Source organism: Mirounga leonina, unplaced genomic scaffold (assembly GCF_011800145.1).
Source record: "Mirounga leonina isolate KUSES-001 unplaced genomic scaffold, KU_Mleo_1.0 Mir_197, whole genome shotgun sequence".
In the NCBI taxonomy this organism is placed as follows: domain Eukaryota; kingdom Metazoa; phylum Chordata; class Mammalia; order Carnivora; family Phocidae; genus Mirounga; species Mirounga leonina.
In genome coordinates this window covers 1,338,869-1,350,900 of record NW_023270494.1, presented here as the reverse complement: position 1 = coordinate 1,350,900, position 12,032 = coordinate 1,338,869, and the positions used below count along the sequence as shown (strand labels likewise).

General features: G+C 57.0%; 1 protein-coding gene across 1 annotated transcript in view; it reads right to left on the bottom strand.

Moving 5' to 3' along the window:
- Positions 1-1,551: 1,551 nt before the first annotated feature.
- NPLOC4 (NPL4 homolog, ubiquitin recognition factor) overlaps positions 1,552-12,032 on the bottom strand; it is a 60,246-nt gene continuing 49,765 nt past the window's right edge. The window contains exons 13-17 of the mRNA XM_035025791.1: positions 11,717-11,788; positions 8,634-8,729; positions 7,065-7,181; positions 5,540-5,642; positions 1,552-3,939 (exon numbers count right to left, since the gene is read on the bottom strand). Of these exons, the coding sequence (XP_034881682.1) occupies positions 3,782-3,939; positions 5,540-5,642; positions 7,065-7,181; positions 8,634-8,729; positions 11,717-11,788 (546 nt within the window). The 3' untranslated portion in view covers positions 1,552-3,781. The remainder of the gene's footprint in view (positions 3,940-5,539; positions 5,643-7,064; positions 7,182-8,633; positions 8,730-11,716; positions 11,789-12,032) is intronic.

The following is a 12,032-nucleotide window of genomic DNA, read 5'->3' as shown; positions in this document are numbered from 1 at the left end:
CTTCTGGGTGAGTCAGGAGACCCAGAGCATCCCTGAAGGGTGTCTGTGGATGGAGAGGTCAAGTACATCGCATTCCTTTAAGGCCAGACACTCATGAGCGAAAGAGGCGTCTGTGGGGGCGTGTGACCAAGCACAGCACGCTGCCAAACGTCCCCTGGGCTTGGACGTGAAGCTGACCGACCTCACGGAGGCTGGCACGTCTGTGTGTCAGGACTCAGAGCCGGGACAAGTTCAGACCCCTCTTGTAGAGGTTGAGGTGGGCACTCAGCCCCCAGGACAGTGGGCAGCCCGTGTCTGGGTTGAACTCCATGTGAACTTGGCATCTGCAGTCCATCGTTTGCCCCTTTTGCTCCCAGCTGAAGTCTGGGCTGGAAACATCGTCCGGGATGAGGAAGACTGACTCCCACTAGGCCTTCCTAATTGGGAAGTGAGGGCAGGCTCCTCTCCTAGGAGAGGGCACAAGTCTTCTGGGCCAGTCTTGACTCCCATTCCCTGTGAACTGCCCCCCCCCCGGAGGACTGTCCTGCAGAAAATGAGCACCTGGGGAAGTGGATCTGGAAGGGGGTGGGTTGAGCCAGGCAGGCCTCTCCCCTACCCCCCATCCCCCCTCCACCCGGGTTTAGCCCTTGGCTGGCCAGGATGCCCCTGCAGACATTGTTAGGTTGGATCCCTACTCCCTTTGCTGTGATGTAAGGATTTATGATCAACAGTCTATCTAAACAAAGACAGGGGCCCTGAGTGCTGACCCCTGGTTGACAGACACCCACAAAAGGGCTGAAGGTCAGCTCGGACAGCAGCGGGGTGAGCGGAGTAAGGCAGCCGCCCACGTGGGTGTGCAAGGTGTGCACTCCAGTCAGTGGTCTTTATGCCAGATCTGCGGGCAGTGTGATCTTCCCAAGGTCAAATGACACCACCAGCCTGGGGAGAAGCCACGTGTGTGCAGGGCAGTTGCGGGCTACGCTGGGCACTCCTCACAGGCAGCACACCCCCTTCACGTGGTTTCCCGAGGTGGGAAGTCCAGCAAGTCCAGCTGTCTGAGATGCACCAAGGGCCGGATATGACAGTCACCCCAACTTGGGGACTATGGTTGGTAGCATGCACCACACCCCTGCTGAGAAAAGCCAGGCCCGGGGGTAGGACTAGAGGCACCCAGGGCCCCTTACATCGGCAGGTGCTGTTGTCTCTACTTGTCCAGGGAGCAATGCGTCCCGAGGCCAAAGGACAGGGTGGTACCCGAACACCAAGAGTAATTCAGGACAGGCACCACGTCCCCTCCAGGCCTCACACCTCCAGGCACCAGTACAGTTGGGGCTTCCGGACTGCATCCCTCACCTGCTGTTGGCTGCAAGCACCTGCCTCCCCCAACCCCCACCAGGCCCAGAAGCAGCCACATGGCTGACAGGCAGGAAAGCACCCAGGAGAGGCCACGCTCTCCTCCCAGCCCGATGACACGCTGGGGTCCATCAGCGAGGACAGTGACATGTGGAGAAAAGTGAAGTCCCACAACACAAAGCAACTCGGAAGGCGGCCTACAGACACACACTCGGCGCAGGGAAGGCCTCAGGGCCCAGGAACAACAACTGGGAGCTCAGCGGTCGCTTCAGGACTTTTATTGGCTTCACGGCGGGACCCGAGTCCAGGTAACGCTAATGCAAACCCAGCTGACGCACCTGCTGGAGCGGCAGCACCAGGAGCAGACTGTCAGAGGCCAAGGCCGCCGGCTGTGTGCACCTGGACAGCTGAGCAGTCACCCCGCGCCCAGTGGCCAGAGGGTGCGTCCACACGAGGGCGAGCAGGATGCAGGTGGGGCTGGGGGACCCCTCCCTCCCTTGGGCAGGAGGAGGTGGCTGAGCTGCCCATGGCCAAGGCCTCTGGCAGGGTGCCCCCACACCCTCACGCTGAGCTCGGGGTCTGTTTATTTGGACAATAAAATAAAGTGCGTTTACTGAACAAAGAGTGACTCAAAACCAGAAGCAGAGAAATCAAAACGCTCTTCCTTTAGCTAAAAGATGAAAGGAAATGAATTCTGCATCTGCCAGAACTTCAGAGTGAGGAGAATGTTGGCTGAAGAGAGACGGGAGCCAGCTTGGTGGGTGAAGGCGACACAAGGAGAATGGGGGGTTGGGGGGGCCTGGGGGACACAGAGGGGGAGCTCAGGGCCCAGGGCCACCGGGCCCCTCTGCAGCCTCACACTGGATCGCAGGGACCACACGACACGGGGCCCGTCGTGGAGAGCCCCTCAGCAGGCGGCTGGGAGCTGAGCTTGAGCTGGGACAGCCGCCACACCCTGGCGGGAGTCTGCGCTCCGCGCCTCTCCTGCCCACCCCCCTCCCCCAACAACCGATGGCTCTGCTGAAGCCAGACCCAACCTCATCGGCCCCTGGCCCCCAGAGGAGACGAGACACCAGGTGGACCTGCAGGTGCCAGGCACAGCCCTGCCGCGAGAAGCCAACATGCAGAGAACAGAGTTCTCTGTCCACAGTGCCATGGGTTAAGGTAGGGTCACAGAGGCCTCCCCCCACCCCCAGGGCAGAGACATGAAGTCCCCAGCACAGTCCACGTCTGGGTCAGCCTCTCCCATGGGTGCCATGCAGCTCAGAGACATGGCCCTCATTAAGGCAAAGAGGCATCAGGGTGCCGCCCACAACTCCCTGGGGACCCCAGAGCACACGTGCAAGGCCTGATCATGACCTCTGTCCTGGGACCCCCACAGCAGTCCAGTCACCCGACAACAGACCAAGCCCCTACTCTCTCACTCGGGCCTGTTGCAGTGGCTCTTCGCCGTGCAGGAGGCCCGGGGCTGGGCGGGGCAATGGGAGAATGGTGCACAGGGCAAAAGGGGCTAGAGCTTCGGGTCCCGGGCGACCCAGCTCACCCCAGGCAGGCCTGGCCCATCTGGAGGCGCCGATGCGTGGACCACCAAGTCTGCAGCTGCGGCTGCTGTGTGGCTTGGCAGGAAAGTCTCAGGCACTGAGGTTTACTTCCAAGAAGAACTGACTGTGGGTCCCCGTCCACCCTCGCCCACCTTGCGTCCACCCTGCCCCCACGCCCAGGGACTCACTATGGGAAGGAAGAAGTGGGAACTAGTCTCTCACTCCCCTTTTATGTAGTTTTTATCTTAAAAAGAAATAAATAAAAGTCTTCTGGGCAGAAATTACTGATAACTGTTATTACAACCAACGCAGACTTTAAAAACCCCACCTGGATGTCAGGTGAGCGCAAGGAGGAGGGCGGGCAGCAAATTAACCTGCAGGTCAGGCAGAAGGGAGACCAGCAGCCCTGGGCCCACTCATGTTTCCACAAGACAACGGCCGCCGGCAGGGGAAGAAATGGCCCTCACAGGCAGGGTCAGCCCAGAGCAACAGTGCACAGAGGTCACCAAACACTCCCCACGGGAACCACGGGAGGGGCAAAAACAAAAAGCATCCAAAAGAAAGGGAAGAGAAAGCTGGATGGCGGCAGTAAGCCCTCCCCACCCCTCCCAGCCCCAGGTGATGGTTCCGAGGTGCCCAGGTCCTTCCACCACCTCGGAGGCTGGTACGGGGCGTCCAGGCGGGCCATCGTGCCGCTCCGCTAGAAGGCTGGTGTCAGCCCGCAGAGCACCAGCCCAGCTCTCCCTCCAGGGATGCCGGTGCTGAGAAGCTTTGTGGGTCAGAGACCCGAGGGCAGCCACCCTGCCCTGCCCCCTTCAGGGCTGCCCACCATGGGGCAATGGTTACAATGATCCCGGCTTCAGAAAGGGCTGGGGTGGGCCCAGTCCTGCCAGCAGGGGCCGGGAGCCCTAGGTCCTAGGGAGGCTACACATCTCGCAGTGGCCGGTGCCCGGCTGGTTCATGAAGGTGCAGTGCTGACAGGCCCACATGGCGGCCGCGGCAGCGTGCGTGGAGCCCCCGACGGCTCCGTACTCGTGGAGGCCCGGAAGCTGCACTCCGACGGTGCCTGCAGGGTGGGAAGAGAAGCTGTTTGTCGCTGCTCAAGGCCTCTGCCACGCCCCCCTCCCCGAGGGCTCTACCTTGCTGCGCGGATGGACAGGGCTCTAGGACCTCAGAGAACCCACCGCACAGAGCTGCTGTCCACAGAACTGCAAGCTGTCAACCGCGGCCGGCTCGGCCCCACCGCCAGCTCAACCCCACCGCCACCCTCCCGGCTTGCTGGGCGGAGCGAGGCTTCTCCGCGAGAGCACCACCTCTGGCTACCCATGTGGGTCGCTGACTGTCCTGGGCCATCACCAGCAGGGCTGCGGCGCATACTCTCACACACAGCTCCGTGTGGACCTGTGTTCCGTGTCCCGGGGAAAACCCCAGGAGCGGGCCGCCTGGGTCGGAGCGTGAGTGAAGTCTCCCCAAGGCTGCCCGCCCGGCGGCCTGCACACGTCAGCAGTGTGTGCGAGGCTTCCAGGGCTGCTGGAGCCCCGGGACGGAGGCGTGACAGGCTCTCACTGGGTGTAGAGTCCACGTCCCTGCTCCCCGGTGCCCTTCTCTCGCCAGACCTCTCAGTCACCCAGGTTCTTTTCAATCCAGGTGTAGTCCACACGGGACGCTCTCTTCGTTTCGGGGGTAGAGCACAGTGCCCCCCCCACCCCACCGCCCAGGCACCACACCACTGTCCACCCGAGGGCACGAGGCTGCAGGCTTTCACTTTAGGGAATCTGGTGGCAACAACTGTCCTCTGCCTTAGAATGACTGGACAGCCCCACGACCGACCTGCCGGTCAGAACTGCAGAAGGGAAGACGAGACCCAAAGCGCAGCACAACCAACACCGAGGCGCCTCAGAGCACGGACCCCCAGGTACTGGGGTCCAGAGAGAACAAGCGTCCACGAGGCTCCCTCGCAGCTTAGGTTCCACTGAGGCTTTTCCTGGCTACTTATGGCTCTAGTATCTAACCTACTACATAGAGAAAACGGGATAAACATTTCGGATATGTATTTTCAAAGCTGTCTGAAGAGGGCATTCCAGTATTTCTCAAAGCCACAGGGAAAGGGACCGCTCCAGCAGCCTGCCACCACCCGGAGCCCCCGGCTGATGGGGCGCCTGCACCGGGAGCTCCTGCCCCGGACTGAAGACAGAGGCTCCCCCTGGGGCAGCGAGGTCACTCAGGCTCCTGGACAATCTATCCTGTAAGGTTTTTCCTCTTTATCCTTCAAGAAAGCTCTGAGACCGGTAGAAAGAAGGGAAAAAAGAAAAGCCTGAGGAGACCAAAGATTTCTGCCCTTTCAGCACTGTGGTGAATGTAAGGTTTCTGTTTATCTAAAACAGTGACCTTCAAGTTGCTCCTAAGAGGCTGATCCGCGCATCCTCTCTATCCATGCCAGCACAGAGCTGTGTTCCAAAGGCCTGTGTGGCCTCGAGAGCAGGCACAGCGCAGCAATGAAAAAGTCCTGTCCTTGTCTGACTGCCCACTACACCCATCAGAATGCACCTGGCGTCAGGCTTCTAGGACCTAAGGAGCTGTGCGGCGTATGTGTCCGGTTCCCTGGGCTCTGGCAGTGGCAGTGGGAGGGCGTGATGCCTGGGACTGAGGAGGGGGAGGACACTTACTGCACAGTTGCTCGATGGTGGCCCACTGCTCAGACTTCTTCCACGTCTGGGCGAGCTCCTCGTTTCTTGTCCTCACGGCCTCCAGCAACAAGCTGATGCTGTCCTGCAAGAACCCAAAAATGAAGGCTCCCACGTGCTTCACGATGGTGGACACGCTGTCGTTAGTGTCTCCTTCCCCAACATCAAGACACGCTTCAGGGGCGATTAAAAAAAATCTCACAGGCTGTCACTATGAAACACAAAATGCCACACACTTAGCTCTATAAAATCAAGTGCTAAATTTTAGAGCTAAGTTTAAGTTCTTCCCAAATAGCCCTACTATGCTGCTCTCTGTCATGAGGAGTGTGCTCAACCAGCAAGATACTAAAGCTCACGTCCCTTATCCTGAGGGCCTGGATGCACGGACAGGTGCCCAGGGTCATGGGGTCCATCCTCCACCCTCATGCTCTCCCTGCAGGCTCTCTATCTTCTCAACCATGTCTCTAGATCCTAGGCCTCCAGGGTCAAAGTGCAGAGAATTAAAAGAGTTTATACAGTGGGGAACTAATAAGGCTTCGGGGGCTCTCAGGGGCTCCCCAGAACAGGTTTTCTAACAGGCGACTGCCAAACAGTACACGTCTACTGGTGAGGAGGCCCTGGTGTGAAGAGCCCAGACTTTTGCCGCCTGTCCAACTGGACGGGCAGCGGCTGCACCTGGGGCTGAGGGGCCACCCTCTAGGCTTACCAAGGCAAGCAAAGCCAGAGGGAAGTCTCAGGGTGCCTGATGTCCAATGTCAGAAGTGGGTAGTTTGGGGATGAAACACAGACACCAGCTAAACCCAGCAGGATACAAGAACAGCCACAGGCCGCCTGACGCAGGAGAGCAGTGGGGACAGAAGGGCCTATTTTGTCACCTTCAGGGAACGTGTCAAGTCAGAGGCTCAGAGAAAACTCGTTCCCCTCTGTCTGGTGTGTCCTTGGGTCTCAGGCAGGAAAAAAGGGCACAAAGTAAGGGCTCCCTGGCTGGCCCCACGGCCCCACATTGCTCAGAGAGCAGCCGCCGCCCATGACACCTGCCCTCTTCTTCCCAACAGTGCGTCTTAAAAATGCCAACCATGCAGCTGTGCACTCAGGGCCTGGACGCGAGCCAACCGTCTGGGCCAAGGCCATAAAACCACAGTTGATTCAGGAGGAGGGGAGAGAGCAGTAAGGAGCAGAGGCCGTGATTCTGACACTGTTAGGACAGGAATTCTGTAAATTGCTGGCTCTCTAATGCTCCATGCTAGAGGACACAGAGCTCAATACAGAATTATAACGAGTGAAACTGTCCTCCGTTGTGGGGGGCAGACCCGTAAGGAAGCTGTTTCAGGGCAGATGCTAATGTGAAAACTCCATCTTTCTACCAGTAAGCCTCCTGCGAAAAGCCACTGCCCACAGAACGTAAGAGGGACTTTGACCCAGCTTCCCAGCCATGCTCTGACTACAGCCAAACCCCAGCTGGGGACCCCCAAAGCCAGGTGCTCAGCGGGCACACTCAGGCCCATACCTGCAGAGGCATGACCTCATTGGTGACCAGAAACAGCAGGAGGTGGAAATCCGAGATGGTATCCAGGAACACGGATGAGGTATTCTGGGATAGATAGGTGGCCAAACTGTGGAAGTCCTACAGTGGCGAGGCAGGAGGAAGCGAGTGAGCAGGCGCGTCCCAGGACAGCCCCAGTGCCCAGCCCAGAGCCATCTGTCCCCTCCTGGACACGGCTGAATGCGGAGTGCAGACACACACCTCTCCCCATCTTGATCTATAATCACTGATGGGGACCCAGGCCAGAGGGACACGCAGCTACCATATAAGTAAGCTACGGCTCTATCCTCCCAGGACGGTGCTCTCAGTACGTGTGACTCACTGACGTGTGTAAGAGAGCATGTGTATAAAGCCGACCCAGCTGGAAGACACATTCAAAAAGACAGAAAATGCCCCCCACCCCTCCAGGTGGAGAGTGGGTTGTGGGAAGGGCTCACTTTGGGGCTAGAAGACCTGTCTGCACTGGACTGTTGACCTCGGACAGCTGGACAGCGAGGAGCATGTGTGTGTGTGTGTGTGTTGGGGGGGATGATGCAACACTCCCACTGTCAGCAAAACTAAACACAAGAGGGGGCGCCTGGGTGGCTCAGTGGGTTAAGCATCTATCTGCCTTCAGCTCAGGTCATGATCCTGGAGTCCCAGGATCAAGTCCCGCATCGGGCTCCCCATTCAGCAGAGAAGTCTGCTTCTCTCTCTGACCCTCCCTTTCTCGTGCTTTCTCTCTCTCATGCTCTCTCTCTCAAATAAATGAATAAAGTCTTTAAAAAAACAAAACAAAAAACTAAACACAGGAGGTTCAAGAGTGCCACCAGGAAGTGGCTCTGCACCTCTTCAAGCACCCCGAGTCCCTGCACAGATGCACCATGAGGAGAGCAAAGCATCAGGGAGGTTTTGCAAATAAAGCACCACACTTCCCAAGAGAATCTCCTTATATTCTTTTCTGCAACACCTGTTAGCAATTAGAACCTAAGAACAAATGTGTGTCCCAGGCTGTCCGTGTGGCAGCACGAGGCAGGTGTGCAGCGGAGAGCAGGGACCGCCGCACAGGAAGTGCTGTGTGGGACCCGCACCGCGTGCTGGAAAGCCCGGGCGGCCAGGCCACAAGAGGCCCACACGGCCCAGACGGTGTGTGAGAAACGCACAGGGTGACAGGGCTGGAAGCCAGAGCGGTGAAGTGACATCTCCACAAGGAGATGATGCTTGTTAACAAACAAATAATAAAAAAGTTGTTGGGAGAGGACACAAGTGACAAATACGTTTGGGGAAGAAAAGAAGTCAACTGAGAACGGCTCTTCTGGCAGATCCACAAGCCTGTGGCCTTACGGGGAGTTGCCTCTGTGGTTACATCAGCCCCGGCCCCACAGAGGATGTCTCGGTGATCAACAGTGTCTCAGAAAAAGTCCTAGCTGGGCTTCGTCACAAGAATCAATCAGGAGAGTTTGAAAGCTTGGTACTTTCTGGAGAAACAACACTGACACTAGATAAACAAGCAGTAGTTACTTTAAGTTATGTTTCTAAAGACAAAGAGCTTACCTGTGTCTCACCCAATACATCCCGGTTTTCAATAGGAAATGGATTTTGCGAAATAGAAAAAGTATAAACTGGATCCTTGGGGAAAGTGGTTGTGATCTAATGAACAAAAACAAAACCCCTGATAAATTGTGCTGCAAACAGGGGTGAGGGCGGCCCCAGGTGCTCCAAGCAGCCCTGAACACAGCACCCTCCCCCGAGCTCCAGCCAGAGTCCTATTTTCCACTGGACACCACGGTCCCCGGTTAAAGACACCCCGAAATGAAATCCCTGACACTCTGATCTGGGAAGCAAAATGAAGGATCATTGTTCACAAGTTTTAGGATCGTGCCGCTTGCGGGCAGTTTGTGTGTGCCGGCCTCCGGGCTTCCGTCTGCCGAGCCGACCACACAGCGGCCCTCGCCCGCGGAGGAGCCAGAGAGTGAGCTGTGGGGACATAATAGATGAGGCCAGGAGAATTCTCAGGGTCAGCTGTGATGGTCTGAGAGACGCAGTGACCTCCAGAGAGCTTGCTGAGGCCCCTTGGGACGTATGGCCCCACGGGACGGAGCTGGGGCAAGTCCAGGCCGCAAGAGAACCCATGCTTCTGAGCTGCAGGACACGGCAGTCGTGCTTTCCCCATCAGACGGGCTGGAGTCAAGAACTTGTGTCCAAAGGGGAGCCTAAGCCCTTCATTTGGCTCAGACATGCTTTAGTAACAACAGAGGGCATTTTAAATCTAACACACAATCGATACAAACTACAGGGACAGTGGTAAATGTGCACGAATCAATACAAATACCGTTTTTCATTCCCCCTGGCAGGCGCTCCTCCCACGAGAGCACCCAAGTGTGAGCTATCAACCACCTTTCAGTTGACACAGCCTCTCCTCTACAACATGACACCAGCGGTAGCAGATTACACCTCGTCCAGATTTAGGGTAGCTATTCTGGTTCCTTTGGGACTATTTCTAAAGAATGAAGATGTTGTTCTGGTCTGTTTTCTGCATCAGCAAAGGCAGCGGGCCGTTTCAGGCTGGCTGGCCCAGGACTCGCTGTGACTTTGCCAGCTCACTGGAAGACGGCTGAGCCGGCAGCAGCAGCCGAGACCGGAGCCCCACTGCTCTTTTAAAGATGCTATTTTGGGGGCGCCTGGGTGGCTCAGTCATTGAGCGTCTGCCTTCGGCTCAGGTCATGATCCCAGGGTCCTGGGATCGAGCCCCGCATCGGGCTCCCTGCTCTGCGGGGAGTCTGCTTCTCCATCTCCCTCTCCCCCTGCTTGTGTTCCCTCTCTCGCTGTCTCTCTCTCTGTCAAATAAATAAATAAAATCTTTAAAAAGAATAAAAAAGATGCTATTTTTAAGTCATCTCTACGCCCATTGTGGGGCTTGGACTCACAACCCTGAGATCAAGAGTCACACATTCCAGCGACTGAGCTAATAGCCAAGCGCCACTCCCGCTGGTCTCTTACTGACGAGACCACGCAGCCGTGTGGGCTCCGGCCACAGTGCCACGTACTGGCCGCGTGGCCTCTGTCAGCTACGGATCCTAAGCCTCAGTGTGTTCCTCTAGAGTCAAAGATGACCCGAGTGCCTACGTCCACTAAGGCTCAGACACGCAAGCCCTTCTCAGTCTCCAGCTGCTGTCAGAGAGACAGCGGAAGAGACGAAGGCCCGTGGACGGCACAGCGCTTCTGCTTCGGGAAGGCAGACACGGTGGTGGACCAGCAACTCAGAACCCCTACCAGGCAACAGATGTGGGATGAAGAGACGTCTTTGTTAGACTTGTAACCTCCCCTCAGAGCATGACAGTACCAAAGTTCACTAGGCAGTCTGTGAATATCCCAGACACCCACAGAGGGGTGCAGGGCATCCAGCACCTTGTCCTGTGTTTAAGCCACCCCCCAGCCAGCCTGTCTCAGGTCATCTAGCCGATGCCCGGACACCTCCACAGCAGCCCAGGGAATGTGGCCCATGCCTTCTCTTGCCTGAAACAGCAGACTGCTCATGAGGCTTGATGAGGGGCTGAGCACACCAGTCTGGACACCTGCTCTCAAGGGACTGCTCCAACCTCGTTCCACAACAACAGAGAGCTTGGCTATCAGGAGGCAGAATGTTCCTTCACAGCCAAACTCTACTGACACAGCACACTAAGCAAGAACTCGGCTCTTTTGTAAGAAGAAAAGGGTGGGGAGGCCACGGGGAGAGAAGACCTCAGAAAGCTGGCTTTAAATCATGCCGACTCCTCCTAAGTGTATGTTCCATCAATCTGTTTTCATCTTAATTACACCCTAGGTAGTCTAAATAACAGATGCCTTTACGGCCTAGGTAATAAATACGTTCTCGGGAGCTGTCAATTGGAATGGAGCACCGATGGGCTTGGCTCCTGGGGACCCGCTACTCCAAATGCAATGATCTTTTACAGCCTGAATCACATGCCCTTCCTGAGTCCTAATGCAGCCCAAAGAGAACCTGGCAGGCAGCAGTTAGGAAATGAGCAGCCGCCTGTCCCCCTGGGACAGAGCTGATGGCTACAAATGTGTTGGGCATTCATGCCGGAGCCCTTTGCTGCCCTCTGGCCTGGGGCCACACCTCCATGAGCCGAGCACACCTCCAGAAAGCAGCCGAGACGAGGATCGTGCGTTGCAGCCAGCTGCCTTCTGGGCTCCTGGAGTTCTCTCCAGGAAAGCACATACCACCTCACTTGAGGACAGTCACGCTGGCTGCCCCTGGGACTGACTCAGGTGGAGAGGCCCACCACGAGCCCGGCTCCGGCAGCCAAGCTGTGACCAGGGTCGCACCTACACACGGTGCCACGCTGGGCTCACTGACCTTCAGAGGCTGCCTGGCCAGGTCGGTGGTCCTTTGCTGCACTTTAGTTTGGGAGAAGGTAAACCCTAAGTTGTACTTAAGGAAATAAAAAAACTGAAACTAGACGGAAAAGCCCTTAAAATCGCCTGGTTTTCAGGGATGACAGGAGCTCAATGATTCATCTACTTCCTGGGTGCCTGTCCTGGGCCAAGCAGAAGGCAACTGTCCAAGCCACCGCTGCCACCCTCACCCAGCCCCCACCCGGCCGCCCAGGGTGTGGTGGACGCCGCACACTTACATCTATGATCAGATACTCCACGGGCAGGGGCCGGGCCAGCTGGGTGATCTCATTGCCAAACTTGTCTATGTCCTGAAACAGGAAACAGAAGCAAGCGGCGTGAGTGAAGGCGTGCTGACCAGTGACATGGTTAGTCTTTCACATGTTTGTCTTACCTTGTCAACGATTATGAGTCTTGTCGAAGTGTATGAAAAGCAGAGAGGAAACTGTGCATGTTTTTGCTACACATCCACCTGCCGTCATTGCCCAGAGCTCGGTATGACAGCCGTAACATGAAAAGCAGCCGTGCTTCTGGCTAATGGGGAGTCTCCGCTGG